This window comes from Parasteatoda tepidariorum, chromosome 2, assembly GCF_043381705.1.
Source record: "Parasteatoda tepidariorum isolate YZ-2023 chromosome 2, CAS_Ptep_4.0, whole genome shotgun sequence".
In the NCBI taxonomy this organism is placed as follows: domain Eukaryota; kingdom Metazoa; phylum Arthropoda; class Arachnida; order Araneae; family Theridiidae; genus Parasteatoda; species Parasteatoda tepidariorum.
The window spans coordinates 1,808,512-1,834,999 of NC_092205.1; the positions used below are offsets into that span (position 1 = coordinate 1,808,512).

The 26,488-nt window shown below is 27.9% G+C and overlaps 1 protein-coding gene across 3 annotated transcripts in view; it reads left to right on the top strand.

Annotated features, from left to right (window-relative positions):
• LOC107454557 (Cullin-associated and neddylation-dissociated 1) overlaps window positions 1-26,488 on the top strand; it is a 100,211-nt gene that overhangs the window by 66,075 nt on the left and 7,648 nt on the right. For all 3 annotated transcript variants that reach the window (XM_016071789.3, XM_071177053.1, XM_071177052.1), the window contains 10 exons: window positions 412-526; window positions 7,096-7,181; window positions 9,943-10,113; window positions 16,723-16,790; window positions 17,725-17,819; window positions 17,894-17,997; window positions 18,069-18,136; window positions 18,592-18,781; window positions 20,951-21,139; window positions 23,235-23,306. In XM_016071789.3, coding sequence (XP_015927275.1) covers window positions 412-526; window positions 7,096-7,181; window positions 9,943-10,113; window positions 16,723-16,790; window positions 17,725-17,819; window positions 17,894-17,997; window positions 18,069-18,136; window positions 18,592-18,781; window positions 20,951-21,139; window positions 23,235-23,306 — 1,158 coding nt within the window. The remainder of the gene's footprint in view (window positions 1-411; window positions 527-7,095; window positions 7,182-9,942; window positions 10,114-16,722; window positions 16,791-17,724; window positions 17,820-17,893; window positions 17,998-18,068; window positions 18,137-18,591; window positions 18,782-20,950; window positions 21,140-23,234; window positions 23,307-26,488) is intronic.

Genomic DNA, 26,488 nt, shown 5'->3' on the forward strand with positions numbered 1-26,488 from the left:
AATTTTTCTTTGTTTTATTCTTCATTTTGAACTTATCTAATGAGTTCTGTTTACTTGCAGCTTAAGCGCAATAAATAAAACTTATTGTTTTTCTTAACTTTCTTAGTGTTTTCTTGTATTTATTTATTATATATATATATATATATATACTAAAAACTAAGTATAACGGCACTAAATGTTGAATATACTTTTTATATAGATTAAAAAGAGCAAAAACAAATTGTATTAAGATTCGCATAGATTTAATGCAAATCAAATCTATATTAGTCTATAAAATGATGTTTTAAAATGTTACAATTGTACTCTTTTTATTCATTAAAACATTGCAAACGTTATTTATCAATCATTGTTTTATTTTAATGTTAATATGGTCAACTTGCTTGTATGAATGTTTAATTTTTTACTTTTTAGTTGACAATGAGTTTACTGACATCGATTTCTAAAGTTCAAAAGCAGCCATTACTGAATGTTACTGATGCCATATTACCCGAAATACTTAATTTAGTTCATTCACCTTTGTTACAAGGTAATTATATTGTGTTAGAACTTATAATGAATACTCTACTATGTTTTTGCTAACTCGCTTTCTTGCGTGGCTAAAATCTTACAATCAAGTTTTCAACCATTTTCTGACTAGCTCTGGCACTCAAATCTCTACTGAAGTTACTTTCAATTTGACTATTCTGCCAAAAGAAACATTAACTAAATGGAAAAATGTTTTTTAGCAAAATTTTTTTCTCCCACTCATTTAAGTTAATGATCTAAATTATTAATCCAAGTTATTTAGATCATTAACTTAAATTGTTATTCCAAAAGAAAAAAATTTTTGAAGATGACCGCTAATTTTTTTACGTTTATTTTATTAATTAGTTTATTATTATTATTTTTTTGTATTTCTCATATTTTGGCAGGATTGATTGTTCCTTTTGTCGCTAAATGAGACCCTTTTTCGCTATTTTGGGCAGCAACAATCAGTAGAGCGTGGACCGTTACTGAAACTCAGTGTCTGGTGATAGTGATCTATTGTTTTTAAGTTTGATTTAATTAATTGTGAAGGTTTTATCCAAAGAATTAGGAGTGATGTAAATAAGAGACTAATTGTAATTTAAAATGGAGTGTAACCTTACAATTATAATTTTGCACTACTTAGTTATAAAATAGCTGTTTAAATATCAGCAGTATAAATATTTTAATTATACTTATTTATATATATATATATACATATATTTTAAATATGAAAAAAAAAACGTGTTTTGGTAAGCGCAATTTAGAACATTGATTTTTTAAATTATGTTTTCTGGTCTAAATTAATTCACTCTTCATTTGATCTTTGACGGTTTTGCAATTTATGAGATAGTTAAGCTTAAATAAAAATAATAGTGCTTTTATTCATCTTACTTTTAATTTGTAATGATAAATTAAGTTATTACTAATTAGTAATGTTAACAATATTCATTAGAAATATTAAGTATCTTAGTTTTAATATTGTTAATTGATTTTAAGTACTTTGCTAATTTCAATCTAAGTTCTGTTTGGTAATAAAAAAAATATGATATTTTGGATTTTGATTTTTAATAAAAAATTATGATTTTTACCATTTGTGCAGAATGGGGATAATATCAGTGATATTATCCCTATTCTGCACAAATGGTAAAAATCATAAATCATGTATCACTGTTATAAATATTATATCACCAAAGTGAAAGCGTTAAATCATAATAGGAAATTCCACGTTCATGCACGTGGTCTTTACTATAGAAAGCCTTTTTTTGTGTTGTTTGAGACCATTTAGAGGGAGCACTAAATACAAACTTTGTTAATTAATTAAAGTGGCTGTTTTTGTTCTTTTTACAAAATGTAGTTATAAAAAGCTGATTTTTTTATTTTATTCATTTATTGATCAGTTGACTATAATATCTTCCATCTTCTGTTAAAATTAAACGTGTTATAAGTTAATCCTCTTAATATTTAGATTTTATTGGTGAAAGTGAATGAATGTATAGTGAAGCTCTTTAATTCAAATTATTTGGTTCGGTCTCAATTACTTAGGATCAGGGTTGGCAAGTTTTTGACACATGACGGTTAATACCATGGTTTTTACCGTCATGTCAAAAACCCATAGTTCTGGTAAAACTGTATTTTTATTTGAGTTTAACTGCTTGTAATTTCAAATTAATTCATTTTTGGGCAATAAAATTAGAAAAAAAGTTGTTAAAAGATATTTAAGAACAGATTCTTGCATTTTCCCAACATGATTATATCAAAACATACTATTTGAAGTAAAATATTAGGATACTAAACAAAATTTTCAACATTTCCAAGCATCATTTTGTTTGGCATATTACATTACTGAAGAATGTCAAGTCATTCTTGACTTAGAGTTTGTTAGTAGTTACAAGTTTTGAAAGTTTTGTTTAGCTTATTTCTAATATTTAAGAAATGCCAAATTTTAAATTCTTCTTTTTAGTTCTTGAATTTATTAATAGTTCCAAGCTTTTTTGTTTGTTTGTTTATTTCTAACAATTAAGAAGTGCAAAATTTTGAATCCTTTGCAAATCAAGCTATAATGATAAAAGTAAGTATCACTATTTTCAATAAGTATATTACAATATTTCTGTATGAATGTATATCCTTCTATAAGAATACATGTATATAGTTGCAAAATCAATAGCAATCATTTACAACATTCATTTATAAAGGCAATTATGTGAAAATAATATATTGTTCGCTATATGCCATAAATTAAGGAAAACAGTAGGTTTTTGATGGTTTAAAAACACGGTTTTTATCACTGTCATGTCAAAAACCAGTTTTTGATGGCAAAAACCCAACCCTGCTGAGGATAATCAAGTTTTAACTATAATATTGAATATCTAATTTGATTTTTTTTAAATGTTCTTTTATTATATTATTATCTCTTGAAGCTTTAATATAAAATATTCTTTTTATTTAATATATTTTATTGTTTCTCAAATTAAGCAGTTGATTTTGAATTATTATTAATCAAAGCTATTTTTAATTGTTACTGTTCAAGGATGGAGCCAGACTCTGCCCGACAAGGGGTCAAGTCTCCCCCGACAGGGGGGCTCAAAAAATTTAATTCAAAATATTTAAATTGAAACGAATTTTATACTTTACATTTTTTTTTCTCACATCATTTTTTTCAAGTGTGTTTCTAAATCTAGAATCACTAATATTGATACCATAATGTTCAGATTCCCTTTAATGTAAATTTAAATCTAATTTTTTTTTCTGTTATCAATGTATTTTGTACTGTATGGTGTAATTTACCATACATTGTAAGCGTAAAAATCACTTCTGTAATGAAAAAAAAAAATAGTTGTAGCAGCAACCGCTATACTCTCATAACGCAAAAATTATTCGTTAATAAAAATTTTAAATTTCATGCACATTTAAAGAACATTTTGACATAAAATATTATTTTTATATGCATTGATTGGCTTTTGAATCATTTATATGTTTTGCAAATAAAGTTTTAAGTACATTTTTTGAATCCACGTATTCTATCTAAAGATATCATGCCCCGTTTTGAACGAACTTTCAAATGGTTACACCCATGAAATTGAAAAATCGAATTTTTTTAAATTGTTACATAGTATAATTTTACGGACAAAAAAAAGGCTATTTTAATCAGGGTACTCCATGTTAATATATATTGTAAATAAATACAAAGAGACTTATAACATTTCTCCTTGCGATTCCTTTTTCTTTTTAAAGATGAATATCTATGTCCGGCAAAATGCTAATTTCTCCATTTGAGGAAAGAGTAAGTCCATCAGCTTAAAATATAAGATTCAAACAATATCGCTCAAATTTGTAATTATTTTTCAATTTGCAAATTTTTCAATTTGCAAATTTTTAATTTGCGTCCGAGAAACGAATATTAACTAACTTACATTTTTAAAAAAAATTGCCACACATGGCTGCTGTTTGTCTGTCTATGTTTTTGTTTCTCTGCAAAGCTGAAAGCACACTTTCTACCAAGATTTCTGTTTCGCCCTGCAAAAGCTTTTTACACATTGACATACGCCTGCAACGAATAACCTTTCACACAGTTAATTGATTATTGTTTATCACATGTCAATGCGAAACATTCTTTCCTCTACAATTTAAATTTGCTTTTGCTTTCATAGTTACAAATTTTAAGTCACAAAAAATGGACACTAAAAATGAAGAAGTTATGGGACCAAATTTAGAAAGATAAGAGTTTTTTATTTTATTTCTCAGGACTTATTTGACCGATTTTGCTTAAATTTTGTATTTTGACATTTAAATTTGCAAATGATGAAAAAATTGTACGCCTTACATTTCTTAAGTTTCTCGACTTCCCTTAAATAAAGTAATAAAAAATGTTTACTAAAATTTTTATTTTGCATGAAATTATCTTTAGAAAAACGAATAGGAATTTATTGATCTGATTGGAATTGTATGCAAAACTTTTTCAATTCGCTTAAAAAAAATTGGGGTATAGTGAACTAATACTAGCGAAAACTAAAGTTAACATTAAATGGTCCTAACTTTCAAGCGCGTTTCTGAAAAAACTATTAAAACAATATTTCTAGATTGAAACTACTATATTTTGGGGGACAGAAATCCGAATCCTTCGAAAAAAGGTATGTTTAATCGGATAACATTTCTATGTCTAATATCCTAACTTAAAATATCGTTTGGACTAATTAATCAGTATATTTGATATCACCCTCTTGAACTATTAGGATCGAGTCCTAGAACATGAAGATCCGAACTTAAGATTAAAATTTATTCCGGTGGGTACATTTATTTTTTTGCGCACTGTGCATTCATTTGAAGTATATGTCAATATTGCTGATAATAGCAAAATAATTTTTCTTTTTTACATATATAGAGGTCATTTAGCTGGTGGTTATCCATATATATATATATATATATATGCCTTGATAATTTTAGGGATTTTGATTGAAAGAGGAAAATAAGGTGAAATGATGTTCGCTTTCAATATTAATATGATATAAATAAATAAAAACATCTTTCATTTTGTCCTCCTTTGTTAATTTCATAGTAATTGCATAATAATAGCTTCAAAATAATAGCTCAATGATAATGATGGTAATATCTCAATCTTGTCATATCTGCTTTTTGATAGAAACGAAAATTTTTTCATACAATTGCAAAAATTTGTTTTTCCAAAGGTAATTCCATTCAAAAAATATAGTTTTAAATAGTTATAAAATATTTAATATTTTTTATACATATATATATTTATAATATGCGTTGAAAAAATTCTGAATCCCGATTTTTGAAATCCCCGTGTAGTAAATGGCGACTGATGCACGTTAAATCTGTTGAGTCACAAAGTCCTCCATGTTTTCGTAACAAATCAATACCTCTGGGGGTACTTATCCAGGAGTTTCCTTGTCTTCTGGATTGGTTCAAAATTACATGGCTACGGAGTTGAACATTAGTAGTTGTAAACCCGAAAATTGGGTCGGTTGTTCAACGACGGATAAAATAAAATAGCAAAATATACAAATTTTTATATAATTTTATGGAAGGTAATTTTAAATTGAGAAATACAAAATTTGAATGAAATCTGTTGAATAATTCGAGATAAGTAAAATTTTAAGCAAACTGACTTTTTTAAAACTTGATAACTCAGAAACTAATTGATCGATTGCTCTGAAAGTTTGTATTGTGAAATTAAAAGGATGTAAAAATATGTATAACATACAATTCAATATATTTTACTATTATTTAATAAACTAATAAAAAATAACAAATAATTATTTAAAATTATTTTTGCTTAAAAATTTGTGTATAAAATGTTTTTTGTAATTTTATGCAACCGTTTTTCAATACACTCAAAAAGTTCTCGAGATAATGGGCTATAATCGAAGAGTGAAGTTAAAATTAGGACGCAAACTTTCCAACTCTCTCTTTGTCATAACTTCAGACCATATCTTCCAGATTGCGGCTGTTTCCGCATTTTCAAAATTAAAAACCCAAAACTGCAGACAAACTTGTATGTTTATCCAGAACAGAATGCGCTTTTCTGTTCTAACCTTCGTAACTTAAAATATAGTATTGACTCTTTGTATGTGAAAATATAATTAAATCAAAAGTTAATCAAGGTGTTCCCTTTTTCTGTTCCTTGCACTGTACATAAAATAAGTCAATGAGAATCTGTTATGTTGATTAATATATATTTTAAAATATTGAATACGAACAGTTTAATTGTTTTTCTGAATCAATCAACAATCTTTTTACAACTAAGAAAATGATAATAAATTAAAAATATTTTGTTACTGTTCCGACTTCATATTTATTGCGTTGATTAAAATATAAACCTTGAATCCGAGTAAGTAAATGATTTTCCTCATTTAAAAGTATTTAAAAAAAATAATAAAAAAAACTTATTTTATTCTTATACTTTCATTTTGCTTGAAAATTTCAAAAAGCAATTATGTGATCCCTTAAACCATTGATAAACACATTACATAAAAAAAGAATTCGTAAAGAAGAGGACCTGCGTCTCTTTCTATACCTCGGACTTTAGTCAGTTATTCCCCCAGCATGGAGGTGTGATTATCCCCTTCTCAGTTCTCCAGAAGAAAGAATAGCAGTTTGAAAGTTGAGTTTCCAAGAAAATGAAGATGTGTCTATGGGAAAGGATTTCTGAGGGACTTCGAAAAGTCATCAATTTCACCCATGTCTAATCGCATCCGGTCTTTAGTTTAACAATGTATGGGCAAAGTTATGAGTAGTGCAGTGAAACTAAATTACATCGAATTTACAATATATTTTACTAATTTTTGTTAAAATAATAATTCTTAAAAATAAATAAATAAAAACTATTTATTTATTGGCATTTTTATTAGGCATTTGTAGATGAATTTTTGACATAATTTAGAAAAAAATGTGACCAGACTATTTTCCCGACGAGACTTTAAAATTTTCCTGATGGGAGGGGGCTGACCATGTTGTACGTATATAAACCCTGACCCCCTACTGACGCCGCCCTTGTTACTGTCCAGATTTTAAGCTTTATTGATGAAGGTATGTTTTTGGTTATCGTTCCTAATTGATTTACTTTCATAGGTGCTGCTTTGAATTCTATGTTAGAATTTTTCCAATCTCTTGTTACAACAAAACTGCCTGGTGTGACATATAGGGACTTATTAGGAGTAAGTTTATTTTAAATTTTCTACTTTAATTTAATTTTTTTTAATAAAATATCTAATTTGTTCCTTAATGTACTTTTTTTTAAAAATGGTAAACACAGATCATATGATTCTATTTAATTATGTATTCTGAAATGTATTGCTGATTAACAGTTTAATTCTGAGTCTATAAAATGAATGTGCAATGCATGTTGCTCCACTTCTTGTAAAATGCATTGTTTTAAGCAAAATATTTTATTTTTGAAAAAGTATTAGCCAGATTAAAATTTCCTTAAGGAGATTTAAAGCAATGATCAGCCTTAATAAGATTTGAGAAAGTAATTTCACTAACTAAATTAATTGAAGGAATTGCATGAATTGATGTCTAGTTTAAATCAGTATCAGAATCTCAATTACATTATATATTCTAGTCATATATGTATATCGGCGCTATTGTGGTAGTTGTTAGAAAATTATGTATTAGTTTAGCGTTTTAACAACAGACTAAATTGCCTCACAATCTTCTTTTAAAGTAGGATATGTTTCTTTGAATTATTTAACTTAAAACCCTCAAATTTCAATGGAAATTTTTTTTTTCTATGATGGCATGTAATGATAATATGTTATAAATTACAAACTGACTCTCATTACTTCTACCTTTTTTTTTCTATTTTTGGCATATTAGGGTAATTTCTTTTTAATATAACCTCAAGTTTCAGAAATATACATTTTCTACCAATAAAATATAATGTAGATTTTAATTCCATGCTTTTTCATTTAAAAGGTGGAATTTTAATTAACATTATTTGCATTATTTTTTTAAAAAAATAATGTTTATTAATTACTTTCTACAGCTATGCAAGTCTATATTAAGCCCTTACCAGCCGAGTAAAATTTACGTGATTCACTCCCCAGTGCCACCATTTTTCGCTCAAGTGCGCTTAGTTATGCGGTGTTTTGGTGGGGGGGAAAAGATGCACGCGTTGCTATTTAAAAGCAGTTTACTTTCACAAGGGAAGAAAAAGGAAAAAGAGAAAATAAAAAACTTAAATTAAAGAATAAAAATACAATATAAAAGATGTTAAAACTTAGCTGTTGTATGATAAATCCTGAATCATGGTTGGACACATAAACCTTCACATTCATTGCACTGATAGCGGGATTCTCGACGAATATACCCGGGAAATGAAAGAAGAATAAACCCGATCTTACTCAAATGGAAACACACAAGCAATAAATATTATGATATAACTTTTCCAACACATCCCTTTCCCATTCCTCCTCCCCCGAAATTTGTAATACATTCATTGCAAACACTTTCAATGACAAACATTGGCAAACACTTTCAAGGTCATTTTACTGCATTCAGAAGGCGGGGGTGTAGTTCTATTTATAGCAGCGCAATGCAAAGCGTCGTACTTCGGGAAAGCGTATATATACGCCTGCGGCAGTTAATGCATCGTCTGGCCGAGACGTAAATATACGCCCGCGGCAGTTAAGGGGTTAAGACAGCATTAAATGTTTACTTTAATCTGTACTTTCAATCTCAAGAATCAAAACATTTTTGAAAATGTAATTTCAAATGTGTTGGAATTTAACAAACACCTAGAGCAAAAGTAATTTCATTAACTAAAATTAATTAATGCAGCAATTTATTTAAAATGAATTTTAAAACTAAGAAAACAAAATAATAGAAGTATCAATAATTTAAAACACTGTTTTTTAACTTTTAAAATCAATATATATATTTAAAAAAAATTAGTTGATTTAAATCAATGATTTTTTTAAAAAAATCATTTGATTTAAATCATGATTTAAATCAAGCTGATTTAAATCAACAAACCCTGCTTAATATTAAAAGCAATAAAAGTCAAATGCTTTAGACATTATTAATTGTAACTTGTTGAAATTGTTACTCTCGAGATTGTTTAGAATTTTTTATTAATTAGTGTTTCTATTTGTTGATAAATACATCTAGTTCAATATTTATATATACAGGGTGACAATTATCAAACTATATTAAATAAAAACATAAATCATTTGCATGTTCAATATGCCTGCAATCATTGGCTATGATATGGCGCAAGACTAATTGCAAAATTCTGGATGGCCCGTAAAAGTATCAGAACATTGATACTCTCCATGACTTCCTGAATGGCAGTTTTCAGCTCTTTTATGGGTTGGACGTTATTTCTGCACACATTGTTTTTAATATACCCCTACAAAAATGAGTCGTGTGTATTCAGATCCGGAGAATATGGCGGCCAAGCCAGTCCCATTCTAGTGGCTTCTGGGTACCCCGGAATGAATGCGGTGCTCTAAGTGCTTCCCCAGGATATCAAACACTATCTTGGTTCGATGCGGTTGAGCTCCGAGGCACTTTTGATAATGGGCATGAAATCATATTCCAAAACCTTCATGTATCATTCAGTAGTCATCACCAAATATCGCACTGATTATTCCGTGACTGCACATTCTCCGGCAGTAAAGCAGATTCTCCATCCCCCGAATGCACGCACTATATTCTTTTATAATAATAATGATATGTATATATCTATTATTATTATTAAAAAGAAACCATAGTTTAGAGTAATATGGGTAAAAAAAGTATTGGTAAACAAGATTTTTTGAATTATGTTCACTTTTATTAAAATGATAAATGATTTTTTTATTAATATAAGGTATGCTGGTTTAACATATCACACATTGAAAGCAGAAGCTAATTAAAAAATATTGTTTTCAATGTTGAGAGAAATAAAGTAATTTTTAACTCATTATCATATAGCGACTTACTGCACCAATTTGTGCTGTCAATGGACAACAAAATCAAAGTAGTGGCTCTCACTTGATTCACAAGCAAGCTTACCATTCTATTGCTAAATGTGTTGCTGCACTGACTGTCACCTGCCCCAATGAAGCCTTACCAGTTGTACAACAGTTCCTTCAAGAGTTAAAGGTACTATTTATATCGCATGAATATATTTATTTTACGATATGCATTTTAATTGTGTGTGTATAAAATTGTTTTCATCCATTAAAATAAATCTTTTATCAATTTGAAACTTAGATTGATATTTTCTTTTTATCTCTCTAGATTCTTTACTAGTAATTTGTCAAAAAATGTGTTGCTCACTTGTATATTTAAAAGTTTGTTGTTAAAATTTTTAATACTTGTGCTAGATATGGGCAAGTGTTATTAACCCACATCAATGCATGTCCTTAAAATCTACATGTGCGGTTGCTTGGAGTATTTCATACCCCAATACTTCAAATTTGATATAAATATTATTTTTAAACTGTTTTTCATTTGTAATTAATGAATAAAGCTTGAATTATTGGAGAAATGGTTCAAAAATAAGTTTATAAACAATTAAAATTCATGTATTGAAACACTAAAAAACATACCACTAAGCTTAATTACCTCTTTAATACGGAAAGCTTATTTTATCTGCATGCACTTAGAATAAAATGTGTTCATGTGGTTACAGCATGTAATTATAATTTTTTTTTTTTTAATTTTAGACATTTTCTTTGAGATTTACTGTTTTTGGTTCAAAAGTACCCGGTCTACTTAACCGATTATTCGTTTGATCTGCACTTTCTTTGCATACAGTGCTGAAACTATGTGAAGTTTTAATCTCCAATTGTTATTTTGTAAGACTTTTTATTAGGTTTAATACTAAATCCTTTAAAAAACTGATGTCTGCTTCTACTTCTTGCAGTTTAAAGCAAAATGATTCAAGCATCTATAATTGCACACATAGTTAGATAATACAGACACACACTGTACGTAGATTGACTCTCTAATTTTGCAGATACTTTATAAAAATATTTATTGTAATGTAAAAAAAAGCATCCTTGCGTGCAAAGAAAGCATGGTAAAAGAAAGTCAGTGTATAGTTGTATGCACGCTGCTCCCAAAGAGAAAATATATAACTGCCACTTTAGCCTAAAAATTAACGGTCGAGCCTACAATCAGCTAGCTTTTTACAACTCAACGCATCTGTCGCTTTACAGCGGAAATAAATGATTGCGGGGACAGTAGGAAATCTTTTAATGAAATTTCGTTTGGAGCGAAATCACTAATACTAATTGATATGATAATTACTTCTAAATGCAGTTCTTAAATTTCCTTTTTATGTGTATCTATTCATTAATATTAATCTTTCTCTAATGTTCTTAATGTTAATGTGCATGTATATATAGATAATTTTTTGTTGTTGTCAAGAATGATAAAGTTCTTTAAATCGTTAACTGTTTTCGTTCCCTTAATAAAATTATTCTATTATCAAAAGTATTAAACTTGCAGATACTTTTTGATTGTGTGCGCAGATACTTAATGTTTTTATCGTATTATGATTGCAACAAAATTCAATGCTGAGAAAAAATTACCCTTGTCTCCTATCAGCTATTCTGACAATTAAATAATTATTTCAAAACCATTTAAAATGTTACAAAATATTTACATATTCGAAGTTAATTTCTCATGTAAACATTTCTTCAAAAAAAAGACTTGCAAAGATAGGTATGTGGGATGTGTCATACTAAAATTTCTACAAAATTTATTGATAAATACTTTTTTAAAATACTTATCTGAAAACTTGTTCAGAAGGTCAAGATCAAGTAGGATGTCAGATATGTTATGGAATTTTGTCTTCACAAATTAGCAATATTTAACTTTTTTGTAAGACTGGAGAGTGATACACCACGCAAGCATTCTCACATTCTACAACTTTTTGAAAGAAAGTAAATGCAGTTTTTCAGCATAACTATGTTGGCAATTTCTTTATGTACACAAAATATTAAATAATTTAATGTTTTGTTATTCTTAAGTTATGGCTTTCGTTTAAAAAATAATACAGATTGCATTTTACATCGAAATGTAAAGAAACTAATTTCAGTTATTTTTTTATTAGGACTCTATTTATGAATTCATTAAAGCAGGGTTAAACGTGGGTCACTTTTCTCACTTAATGTCACTATTTTAAAAGACAGTGACTTTTAATTCACTGTTTTTAAGGCTTAGTCACTTATCTCACCTTTTTTTTCTTCTTAATTTTACAATTCCACCCCCCCCCTCCATTTCATTCAAACGAAAGATTACCTTTCCCTCTTTATTGAATCCGTGATATTACAATCTAGTTAAGGACTCACCCAAATGAGTGGGGCATAGAAGAGGATTGAATATGGGAAGAAAAATAGACTATTTCCAATTTCAAATGAATATCTCTTGAAATGCAAGCGAACCATTCACTGTGTCCAGGAATGATTTCAACATCTATCTTAAGTTTTGTTTTCTTATCTGCTGTGGAGCTGCAGAACATAAAATTTTGTGTATTTCTCCTTAAATTGAATTTTCTTTTTCTATAAGGTTCATAGGTACCATAAAAGTGCTTAAAAGTTTTTACTTTTTCTTCAAAAGAAGAAACGGAATTTAAATTTTTACTTTTATAGTATGTTTATTATTATTGTTTTTTTTCCCTTCTCATAAATTCAATTTTTTTTTTATGAGATGTTATTACTTCATGCCAATTTGAGTAATCTGTTTTTGACACTTATTTTCACACTGTTGGAAGTTGTTTTTTTTTTCATTATTATTTTTGATCTCAGTAATTATTTAGAATTTTTTCAGTCCTTTCTATGTGGTTTTACAAATTGTGTTGTTTTTTGTGCAATGATACGACACACGAATTAAAATTGGAGAATTTCTAATTGATTCATTGTAAATTATTTGGTTTTGTACTCGTTTTATCTGTCAAATGACTGATAAAGTTCCGCTATCTCTTTTTTTTCACATGGTTTTTTAAATTTCTATATTTTTAATTAATACAATGTTATTACGTTACATGTATTTCAGTAATAACTATTAGTGAATGATTTATTGGAAAATTTGTTTTGGGGCATATTTGATTCCATTGTGATTTCTTAGTTATATTTTTGGTGTTCACCTTAGGCGCTCATGCAGATTTTTATAATTTTTTAAGCCCTTTTCTCGTGGTTATTACGGCATGCCTTTTTCACCTCAAAACTAGCTTTATTTTACACACTTGATTCAGGACAATTATATTGTAAATTAATGTTGTTTTCCTGAAGGTTTTTGGATTCATTTAATTTCATATTAATATGATGTTATATTTTTGATTAATGTGATGTAACAACACCTGAATTTTCGGGTTTTGGTAACGACAATTTTTAAACAATTTATTTAAAAATCACTACACACCCTTGGTTCTATCGAGATTCCACTTTTTTCCCATGATGGTTGTACTGACCGTTATTATTTTTTTTAATTATATTTTTTATACTAAGTTATTGCCTATCATATTTCGAATTTAACCCTTTTAAGACAATGATCACATTTTTTGATTGTGGGATTCTTCCTTCATGGCTCACGGCATCATATATGAAATGAGAACGTCAATTGCTAGCAGCTCCAGGTCACACAAACGTAAACTCGATAGGGTATTCTCGTATTAGTACTTATAAACTCAGAGTGTGCAGACCTTGACAAGGATTTTTTTCTCTCCATATGCTGGTACTGAAGGAGTTAGTATTACTTTTTGAGGCCTTCTATTCGGGACAATTCTATCATGAATCCACCTGGTTTATTATTTTTTTATGCCAATTTCATCCACATTTCTAATTTTGATAGTTTTAATATGATATTTTATTTCACAAATCAGTTTTTACCACACTTGTTTTGCAATGATGGTTATTTAACTTTTTTTCAGTTCCACACATTGTATTTAAAAACACATTTTTTTTTTTTTTTTTTTNTTTTTTTTTTTTTTTTTTTTTTTTTTTTTTTTTACTTCGGAAGAGAAGCACATTTCAATAAATATGTATTGACTTTACATGATAGCAACAATATTTTTGTTGTATACTTTCACTGTTTCTTTAATATAATACTTAAGCCCTAGTAGCTAAAGGTAAACATGCAACTTTATATAAATAAAATTTTAAAAAAACTTTTGGAAAAAGTAGGAAATATTTATTATGTAATTAATTTAAAAAAAACTCAATGCAGTGAATTAAAATATCATTTAAAGTTATATTTAATTTCTAAAGCAATAGATTTTTTTAAACCAATTTTTTTTCCCTTAACTTATTTTTAAATAAGTATATTTAGTATATTTTTAAGGTTATTGGGATGTTGCCTGCATATTAACACTGTTTTTAATTAAGTCACTATTTATCAGTTTTTTTAAAATTTTAGTCACTTTTTTTACTACATTTTCTACGTTGACCTGTGCTGAGCCCTGTTAAAGAATATATTACAATTATTTCAAATGAAAAACCTTTAATACTCAAGTCCATTTGATGCCTATTATAATCAGAATTTATATTTATAATAAATAGTTAAAATGTCTTGCGTTTAAAATGTTTTAGATGTTATGTTACAGAATTTTGTAAAATCCAATGGATTTTTTTTTCCATTTCCATCGTGGCAGTCAGGACTGGGCTATAAATCGATGCATCGCGAAATATCGATTTAATGCATGTATCGGCAGGTCAATATAATGACTTTCGTTTTAGCCGATGCATCAGAAATCTGATTTTAGCCGCCGGTAGTGACTTTCGTTTCAGGCGATGCATCAGAAATTTGATTTAAGCTGCCGAGAGTGGCTCTCATTTTAGGCGATGCATCAGAAATCTGATTTTAGCCGCTGGTTGTGACTTTCGTTTTAGGCGATGCATTAGAAATCTGATTTAAGCCGTCATATAAGACAACGCTCGCAGTTTAGCGATTTAACATGTGAGAATCCTTGTCTATGCTAACACTGTCACCGAGCTGCCGAACACTATTTTGATTTCGTCTAGCTGTGGAGCTGTTGATAGCGTCTAGCTACAAAGACGATGTTAGTTTCGTGATGTTGAATAACGAAAAGCGAATTGAATCAGAACTCCCGGCTTCGTGCGAGGATCAGCATTGAAATAGAACGATAGTTTCTTTATGTGCCATTTTTGTCTTTGGAAGTTTACTTTTCTTGAAGATTATTTTCAGCTGGACTTGCATTACTTTGTGATCGCTGTGCACTTTATTTCGTCGGGATTTTCAGTGAGACTTGCCGATCGTTTCATTGTGCATTATTTAATCTTTTTTTTTTTTGTCTGTCGGTATTTAACGATTCTTGTCAATTATTTTTAGTAGACCTACTGTTACTTGGCGATCGTTGCGCAATCACTGATATCTTAAATTTTCGTTCTGAACTCAATCTATTAATGAAAAGAAAATATGAATAACAAAGATTCAATTTGTTTTTTTATATATTTTTTTAAATTATTGTTTTTCGTTTAAAGCTATACAATTTAATAGGGGTATTTTGTATTTAACTTTGTTATAAAAAGTTAGTTTTTTAAAATTTATTTAATGCGCGTAAGTATAATAATTTGATAAAATGTGATTATTTTTAAACAAATAAATCTTCAGTCGTTTTTAATTATAAAAAAATATGGCTATTCGTTAAAACAAATATTTTCTTTAATTGAATAAAAAGTTAAGCAATATTTTGACACTTTTTAATAATTTAACAACACTTAAAGGTATTTTTTTTTTAGAAAAGTTTCTTAAAATTCTTTCAATACTTGTTTGTTTCATAATTTTTTAGACAGTCAGTATCATTTTTAAACAAATAAATCCTTAGTCGATTTTATTTTTAAAAAAAATAATAATAAATAAAAAACTTAAATTTATTTTTACATTCATTAAGTATAGAACTGGACCATTAATGCAATTTTAAATAAATAAATTAAAGAAGATCTGACAATGCTTTAAAAGCAGGGTTTTTTTCAACAAGTAATTAAAAAAATGTTTTGCTAAAGTAAACATTTATTTAGTTTTTTTTTTTTCCTTTTAATTTTTAATGCATGTATGTAAAATATTTTGTTAGTTTTATTATTGTTTTTAAACCAATAAATCTTAAGTCATTTTTAATTTAAAAAAAAAAAAATTTGAAATAAAGCTTGGGTTTATTTTTACTTAAGACATTTTGTTTTGCAATAGATTTATTCTTCTTATTTATTTTTGATTAATTTAAAGATTTCTGATAGATAATTTTTGAACATATGCTAAATCGCGATACAGTGATGTATCTCCATGTCTAGCAGATGATGTATGACAATATAATATTTCTTACATCACCCAATCCTAGTGGCAGTTATGAATTTTAATTTTCTTCCCCATTTTTGTGTTAGATATTGAGAAAATTTTTAATGTTCATTTATTTTTTAAATTTATTTTTTACGTTTTAATAAAAGAAAATGTTTTGGGAAATGGATGATGTAAATGTATCCAACTTCCTCTACAACTAAAGGGCCTATTGTCATGACAAAATATTAATTACTCTTTAACGATTAACAAAATTACTAGAATAAATATTCAAGTAACAAACAAATGTCAATTCAAAGAATGAATGGTTTAAAGCAATTTTCCTGCTCTACATAAATTCTTAAAAAAAGCCTTTTTTCCTAGAAGTTAGTTAATGTTTAAAAAATGTTTAAAGATTTCTTAAAGATCTTATCCTGAAATTTAATTTATGCTATATTTACTTAAAAATTATTTCAGAGCAAGAGAAATGTTGATAGTATTCAATTATTTGCTTTGTTGGCTGTGGGAGAAATTGGAAAACATATGTAAGTTTTATTTTTTATTTTTGCTTTATTTATATATGTATGCAGTAAACTCCAGATTTTTCACTTAGCAGATCATCCGAACTTAACTCCTCCCCCCGAATGATAAACAGCTCATAGCATATAGAATTGAAAATAAATAAATTCGCAAATATGCAACTATTTTAAAAGTCTTGAGTACAATGTACTAGCAGACATCAGTGAATCATTGCAGCTTCAAGTGCATAAAAAGAAGCATGAAAATGGTGAGGCATTCATAAAGAGTATAAATGTAGGAGGAACCCAACAAAGCAGAATCTTCTACTGGATCTGTTCAAAGCAATGTTTTTTACATCTTGCTTTCATATTCATAAATTAACCTCAGTCATTTATTTAGTCAGCATTCTTGCCATCAGTTATAAAATTGATAACTAACAAATGAGTAGGGTCCTCCTGATACACCCCTGAAGATTAAAGAATGAATCTGGTGTTAGAATAATTTATGGGCATGATTTCAGAATTGTTGTCAGTTGTTTCATTTTAGTTATGTTACTAATCTGAAAATACTGTATGCACAGTGACTCTTTATAAGAATTCACATGTTACGAACATCGTTTTGTGCTTTCTTTTTTCAATAGTGTATGAGTGCCTCTTTTATTTCAGCCTTTCCAACACCAAAAAACAAAAAAGTGGATAGGCTTTTTCATGCAGCAATAATGACAAAGAATAATATGTGAAGAAAACTGCTGATAATAGATAATAAAAGTTATTAAAATTCTTCATTTATGTTAAAAACATTTATAATATGTTTTTTTTTTTAGCATCTTGCTGATTATCCACGCTGGGCAACTCAATACTGCGCTTAAACGGGAGTTTACTGTGTGTATCTATATATTATTATTATGTATGTATGTATATTTTATTCTAATGGAAATTCTTTCATTTTATGTGTTTGTAGTGATTTGAGCAGTATACCTGAACTGAAAACAGTCCTTTTAGATTCATTTTCATCACAAAGTGAGGAAGTTAAAACTGCTGCATCATTTGCTTTAGGTATTAAACTAGCTATTGACTTATTTTCCATGGATAAGATGAGGATGTTTTTTATATGAATTTAAATTTTCCAGGAAGTGTTGCTATTGGAAATTTACCAGAGTATCTCCCTTTTGTTCTGAGTGAAATAGAAAATCAGCCAAAGCGTCAATATTTATTACTACACTCTCTAAAGGAGGTAAAATAATTACTTTCACATTTGATATACTTTTATTAAAACAATTATATTGATTTGTTTATTATAAATAGATTATTAGTTGCCAGTCTGCAAGTCCTGCTACTGTTAAGCTACTGCAGCCTTTTATTCAAAATGTTTGGTAAGTATTCATTTTTTCTTTCCTTAGATTTTGAACATTAATAATTGCCATTTGAAATCAAGATTCTCTTGTGTCAAAGAAAATCTAGAATTTTCGGAATTTTTTTTAAAATCTTTTACAAAACCTAGAAAGATCCTGCTAGAAATATAGAAAAAAAATTACCTGCAGAAATAGCAGTCTGAATAAATTGAGTTTAAGATTCAAAGCAAATTATTGTGTAAAGAATTTTTCTTGTGTAAATTTCACTGCTATGTATTTAAATGTTATTATACTAGAATAGAGATTTTTGAAATGAAGAAGAAAAAAAATCTTGCTTTATGTGATTGCATATTGAAAAAAAAATTTTTTTGCTGTACGTAATAAAAATTTGATTTGAAAACCTAAAAAGGTCAATATAAGAAAAAAATATTTCTGTTATGAGTATCATGTAAAGTATCATTATTGGTATTATTTAGGTCGATGTTATTCAATCATTGTGAATGTACTGAAGAAGGGACAAGAAATGTGGTTGCAGAATGCTTAGGAAAACTAACATTAATTGACCCAGGTCACCTCTTACCTGAATTAAAGGCATATCTTTCCTCAGATTCTCCTCTTGCACGAAGTACTGTTGTCACTGCAATGAAATTCACTATATCTGATCAGGTAAAAAAAAAAATTTCAATAGCATGTACTTTAAAAAAACTAAACAGCCCATGGAGAGACAAGCCCTACAGTTCCAGTTTTTTATTTACTTTGTCCTCTGAGGCTCAAGGCAGATGTTTCGGTTGGGTGGTCAGCTGAACTTGCTACCCCTACTGCAGGGGTGATTGTATTCCAGTTGTATCATGGAATTCCAGTGTTTTCGTATCTTCCTTCTAGGTTTAGAAAGTAGTTGCAGAGCATGTCATTTTTTTGAGAATTTCACGAAATTCCTCACATCTGAAGATCATTGATTCATGAATTTCTGTGAATCGAAACAAATGAAATCAAAATGCGAGGAAATTTTGTGAGTTCTGCAATGAAAAATTTAAATCTCGAAACTTTGGCAGAGTCACATTAACGAGACGTTTTTATACATGTAATTATTTCGCTAATATTATTATTTTAGTTTGTCAGAATTTTCGCAACTTTTAATATTTAAAACCACGCTGAAATTCGCAAATATCGCTATTCACATTCACACGATTTTAATATCGTATGTCAATTTTCGTATTTACCCGATTTCAAAGTGACGTTATGAATTGTATTCACGCAATTTAGAAATCGTTCATCGGGATTTGCATTCACATAATTTAAAAATCAGATATTGCAATGTGTATGCACGTGTTTTAAAAGTCCAGCAATGCTATTTGCATTCACAAATTTTTAAAATCCGATATTACGATTCTTATCCACGCATTTGTAACATAAAATTTCGTATTTATATGTGATTTTAAAATGACGCTTTCAGATTTGTATTTAGGTGATTGTATTTCGATTTTAAAATCCATTTTCACGATTCTTGTTTCTTAAAATAGTTACTATAAAAGTGTTATATTCTTCATCATTGGTAGGTAATTTAATTACATATTTTAGTTCAAAAACATGTAGAGTAAAAAAAAATTTATCGAGTTTTTGCACATTAAATTTTCAGGGTTTTTCATTTTGTTTCGCATTCACCCCTACTAATATTTAGTCCCCAAGCATGCTCATTTTATCAACCCACTGAAGGGCTGAATTGACCTCTTCCCTTCCTCAGATAGAATTACGAAGCTTCAACACTTAACCACCTGGCATCCGTTAAGATGACTGGTTTAAATAATTTTGATGTTAAAGTTTCTTTATCGTTAAGCAATAAAAATTATTCCAAATTATTTGTAGAGATGAATAAGCAGAAGTGGAATTGTCTAATTGATTTTACATTTCATAAACTTCAAACTAGAAATGCTGATTATCTTATTTGATGAGTATGGAAATTTTATTCTAACTTTGAAGCCTCTCTTCAGAGGTCTTTTTCTTTCGAGACTCGAATTTTTTTTCTATTTGTATTGTGTCAGGCTTATTAATAATGCAGTGTGGATAATGTGTACTTTAAACATATTCTCTTTCTGCCAAATCATTTCATATTGTAACTAGTGTGTTAATGAGAATAAAAACAAAAGGTTAATTATTTAAAAAAAAAGAAATGTAAAACATGCAATGAAATATGTGGCACAGTTTATTTGCAGAAATAACTAAACATAAAAATATATTAAATTCAGTCTATTAATATTTAAACAAAAAAAAAGGTATTTTAAGAAGGAAACGTTATACCAGCAGCCAAAACTTCTTAATGGCCTTTAAAATTCGTACAAATAAGTCTTCTTTTTGAAAGTGATGCCACACAAATTCACGTAAATATTAGCCTTAAGTGCTCTCGTGCAGTTCTGCAATGCTTTTTGTTTCGCCTTATTGTTTTCAATTGTTTTACTGCCAAAATTCCTCTTGTTTTACATAAAATTTTTTTGTTCTTCAGAATTTTATACGATTACCATTTTTCCTTATCAGCGACTCACGACTAAAGTTAATATCTAATGACTTCCCTCTTCTTTTCTGTAATGAAATATTGTATTCATCATTCCCTATTTTGTATGAAAATATAACTGTAATATCAGATCACAAATTCATTTTTAATAAAAAACACATCCCCTTAAGTAAGTTACACCACAATACCATTTTAATGAAGTAATTGACTCACTGGAAGAGAGTCTTAATATTGGGTGTGACCTTTTCATTTTTGAATGAGATGTATAATTTTCATTAATATTGCTTTATATGTTCAGTTTGATTGACAAATCTTTTGTTTGGTTTCAGCCGCAACCTATTGATTCTTTATTACGAGGTTGTATAGGAGATTTTCTAAAAACATTAAAAGACCCAGATTTAAATGTGAGGCGAGTTGCCTTGGTAGCCTTCAACTCAGCAGCTCACAATAAACCTTCCTTAATCAGAGATTTATTGGATTCTATTTTACCTGAATTATACAATGAAACAAAAGTCAGGGTAAGTAAATTAAGTATTGTAGTTTTGTAGCATTGTTGTATGACCTTGGCACAATGACCGAAATTAAATTATAATATGATGATAAATTTGTAAGTGAAAATGCTGTTTTTTTTATGAACCTTTTTTAATTCTTTTCATTTTCTTGTCATACTTCATCATTTATATCTTTTAAAAAGTTTAGCATTTTACTTTGCCATGAGTGTATATGAAGAGGAGTCAAGTGTTCAACTATCACTTTTTCATTTATTAATTTTGCATAATAGTGAATTTAAAACTAGATGTCATGTCTCCTTCCTAGAAAATTAGCATCAGAATAAGTAAACAGGAAGAAAAAAAAGCCCTCTGAGCACGCTCCAAAGACTATCGGCCTGCCGTCAACTGAGCATGCAAAAGGACTTAGGCAAAACATACACCTACTCATACTATCTAATAAAAAAATAAGTATTAGACCATATATAAAAATAAAATAGATTAAACAAACAATATATTAAATAGAAAATACTATTCGAAACACAAAACATAAACATTGTAACAGAATTAGTAAGCCATGATGGAAAATTTCGCCCGATCTTTACGGACTTATAAGTAACCCTTTACAACTTTCATTAAAAATTATTACTGCTAAAAAAGTTGCAACTTCAATAGTGTATATTGAAAGTACCATACATTCTTTTTATTACATAACTTGAACTATATAAAATAGTTATAATGATAGTAATTGACAGTCGAAATAGTCGTAAGAATGTCGGTGCAACTAAATATTAACTTTCATTGAAACAAAAATAAAGTTTCCATTTTTAAACGATTTATTTAAAAACATATTAAAATTTAAAATAACAGGCATGTTGCACTCTGACCAACAGAGTAACAAAACAACAACGTAAAGTTAGAATACAAGCACAATAGTCTTCAACTGAAGCTTAAGCCCTGTGGCAGAATTTTTTTGGGCTTTCTGCAACATACCTCTCTAATACTAATATATTTCTGCAGAATACTTTTAAAAATAACTAACATACATGTTACTAAATTAAAGTAACAGAAACGTTAACTTTAAAAAAAAATTTCGGATCAAATAAAAAAATTTTTTAATTAAATATGTAATGTTTTTTTTTATTCCTTTATTATGGGCGATATTCTCATATTTTGTAGGGAGAAAACACGCTTATTATTTCTTTTTTTCGCATAACTGTGAAAAAAAAGGGGGGTGGATGACGAAATCACGCAAATCAGACTGTTCAAAAAAGAGTTACTAAATGTGTGTTTTTATTTCGAGGTTCAGTTGTAATAAATAATATATTAAAAATATCAGATTTTGAAAACTAATGTGTAAATCAATAGTAATAACTGCATAAAAGATTTTAAACAAAAATTTCTACAGAAAAGAAAACCAAATTTTTTATTTCATTATTCTCGAATGAGTTTAGAAAAATCTCGACTATTTTTTTCCATTCTGATGTGTGAGAAAGACATCTTTTGGATATAATTCTGAAAAGAAGATAAAATCTTATGAAAATTTCTGCAGAAAAAAAAGTTTTTTTCTTCTTTTTTACTTCCTCCAAAAAAAATCCTTCTGCAAGAACTCGGTGACGTTCTGCGACAATGTCGTCATGGGAAGCTTAAGTACTCTTGTACTATAGATAAAGGATAACGTCATGAGCTACGCTTGATCAATCTACAGCAAGTAAAAAAAAGAAAGAAAGAAAGACTAGCCGAACACGCGTAGACAATGAAGTCACCGAAGCAAGTTGAGATCGCTACATCACCGAAAACTGGTTTTATAAAACCGAAAAATATCTAAACTTTATTACAATTGATCAAATAAAGAAAAACCCTTTTTAGCATATATTTATCTAACAGTATTTTAATAAAAATGTTTTAAAAGGAGTAAGCAACCGTTAATCAACTGTGTGCATAAGTTCACTTGTTTTACGAAATTCAATTCAATATTTTTGTTCAATAATTTTTTTTCTTTTCATTCTCTATATATGTTCAGTATGTATATACAACTTTTTCCAAATATAATGAAATAATCTATAATAAAAAAAATATTTTTTGAAAACTATTTTCATGCAGATCAAAACATTTAATTTTTCAGAAAGAACTTATAAGGGAAGTTGAAATGGGGCCTTTTAAACACACAGTGGATGATGGTCTTGATATTCGTAAAGTATGAACATCATTTTTAATACATTTTAGTTTTTGTTCTACTGACTGAATTCATTGGGAAACTCAGTTTGTGTGTGAGTGATGCTTTTACAAGTAAGATTGAGTAGGGGCTTTTCTCAAAAGGTTACTGTCCATTTTGATAAATATTTTTAGACATTTTATTACAGATGGTTAAGAGAATTATTTAGCATAAAAGCAATTATTTTAATCTGATAGTTTTATGTCTATAGATAGTATAGAGGGAGGGGGGATAAAGTATCAAGAATTAAAAAAAAAAATTTTAATGTATTACAGCACTGTTGGGCTGTTTTTTTTTATGAGGAGATGCCCTAAACTACGTAGCTAAAAAAAGATTACAGACATACCATTCTCCCATAGATATACAGAACCTCACCTATTTTGTCTAATTTACCTTAGTTAAAAATAATAAAATTTTATTTGTTGAATTGGGGGCTCTTCCCTGAATTGTATAAAAGTTATTTGAAATATCCATTTTAACCACAGTGTTTTTTCAGAATCTTTAACATTTTTGTATTAAAAAGAAAAAAAACTTGATTTATTTCCAAATGGTGAATTGAGAGGTAATCAATTATAATATTAAAAAGAGAGAAATGATTCTTGTGTGATTTAGATTCTTCAAAAATTTGAATTTATCTCCTTGTGCAGTTTAAAACGATTTTTATCCGATTAAATTATCAAGGATCAAAGACAAATCTTAATAGTTACTACAGTACAGGACCCGTTATCCGGAAATCAGAAAACCAAAAAAACCGGAACGAAATTCGATAAATTTTCTCGCCATTTTTTTAAAAAAATATTTTTTTTCCTCATAAGATTTTAGGATTTTTCTTTCTTTTTTGAAAGATTTTTACCTTACCATCATTTTGGAAATAATCATTAGTGTATCACTTCATCGTTTTTTCTTCTTTTTAAGATTATTTTCAAATACTTTTTTTTAAGTTGGGTTTAACAATAAAAAAAACGGCTTTTTGTAGCGATTCAGAAAACCGGAAAAATCAGTTATCCGGAATAGCGATGGTCCCGACCGTTCCGGATAATCGGTTCCCTACTGTACTACTTAAGTTCTTACTTCTGTAAAAATATATATATTACCTAAGACAACCAAACAAATAATCTGAGAATTATGGTATAACTAATTTTTTAACAATACTTTAATACCTAAGACAACCTAACAAAATAATAGCTATAGTGTTGCCAATGGATACTAATTCAATAAAACTAGAGTGCATGGTGCCACATAAGAGAAATATATATGTATAGAGAAATATATAATAGTTGGCCTTTATATTTATAACCTGTTCTGAAATTAAACACAAAAGATTTACCATTTATTGCCAATAATAACCATTTCTACTGTTCCTTGCTGAATAGATGATTTTGTTGTTTAGCTGGCAATTTCTTATTTTAATTTCACACCAGGCAATACTTTTAAAAAATATTAACTTCAAACAAAATACGTTTATCTTTCAGAGCATTAATATTTAAAAGAAAGAAAAAAAGAATTTTAAGTAAGATAGAGGGGAAAAAAAGACAGTGAAGAACTGATATTTCTTTAATTAGTATCCCCATTTTCCTAAAGGAGTATTATGAAAATAATGCTGGAAGAAACTTTTGGTTATTCATAATTTGTTCAAAGAAAATAGGCTAATTTTAAATTGTATTACATATTTCACATTGAATTTTAAGACAATTAGTACTCTAAAAACTAAATCTATATTAATTACATTGAAAAGGAATCACAGTGTTTCTACTGTCTAGTGGTGTCATTTTTAGGTAAACATAGTACTTCAAAATGTATGTCAGTTCAAATAAAAGAAAAATCAGCTCTTTTTTTTCTGTCAAGTTCAGGGTTCGCCAAGTGGGTCCACTTTGAAAAAACCCGCCCGGGTTTTATTGGGTGGGCCCACCTTGAAAAAACCCACTTGGAATGATAAGTGGGTTTTTTTTAAAAATAATTTTATTAAAACTTATTGTTGCACATTTAATTTTATATAATTTATTGTACAGCATGAGTTTGTCAAATAGAGTTGCAGGATTTATATAATTAAGTTTCTAATATTTGTAAAGTAAAAGGAATTCGAATCTAATTTTATAGTAGGTACTATTGAAAACTTTAAGTGGGTTTTTTCAAAAAGTAATATTTTAATGAAATTAAATAAAATAGAAATTCAATAATATAGTCTGAAAAGATCAATTTTTCAAATATAGTTGCATGCTTTATATATTAATAAACAGGTTATTATTAATTCATATGTTTAAAAAAATTCAAAGGAAACTTTTCTTTTTTTTCTTCTTTTTACTAAGTGATACATTAACAAATTTAAACAGTTTTATTTTCTGGCTTTAAAAAATAAGCTAAAACTTTTTATACAAGAACATATTAAAATTATTTATCTAAAAATGAAATCATTTTCCTAGGGTAAGTAACTGATACTCTTTATAATTATACACAATTTTAATTTCACTTTCTATTAATATTATTATAAAAACATGGAAAACCATTAAATATTTATTTCAATTTTTTATTAAAGTCAAAAGTCAGATGAAATTTTAGTTTTTACTGATTATAAATATATATTGGGTTATATATATAAATATATATATATATGGGCAAATCTCTAGAACCTTTAACCTATGGTGTCTTCAAACTTTTCTTGTAAATATATAACATAATAAGGGAAAATTAATTCTAATAAAATTACAGGAGTAACTATGCATTACTAACTTTAAAATACATACAGTTTTGATCGCCAGTAACTTGATTTTGACCTTCATTTCTTACTTCAATCCTACGTTTGACGACTTTTCAGGAGTGTCGCTTAGAGAGTTTAACATACTTTTTATTTTTTTTCAATATGTATTCTGTTTAAAAAAAAACTGAAAATCACTGAAAACATAATTCAGTGTATCAGCTGTACTATAATATTTTCTTGAATGATATTTTTTGTAAATATTGACGTTTGCAAACACTTAAAGTTTATCGCGAAATTTTGGCACGTCAAACCGTAACCATCGAAAATTGAAAAAAAAAGGTATACAATCCAATTCTGCGAGTTTTATGTTAGTGATATTCCAAAAGCTTATTTAAAGTAGAACAAACATGTATCATTATTATAGATGAATATTTTTATTTGCAGTAATTATAAATTAATCGAATTTATC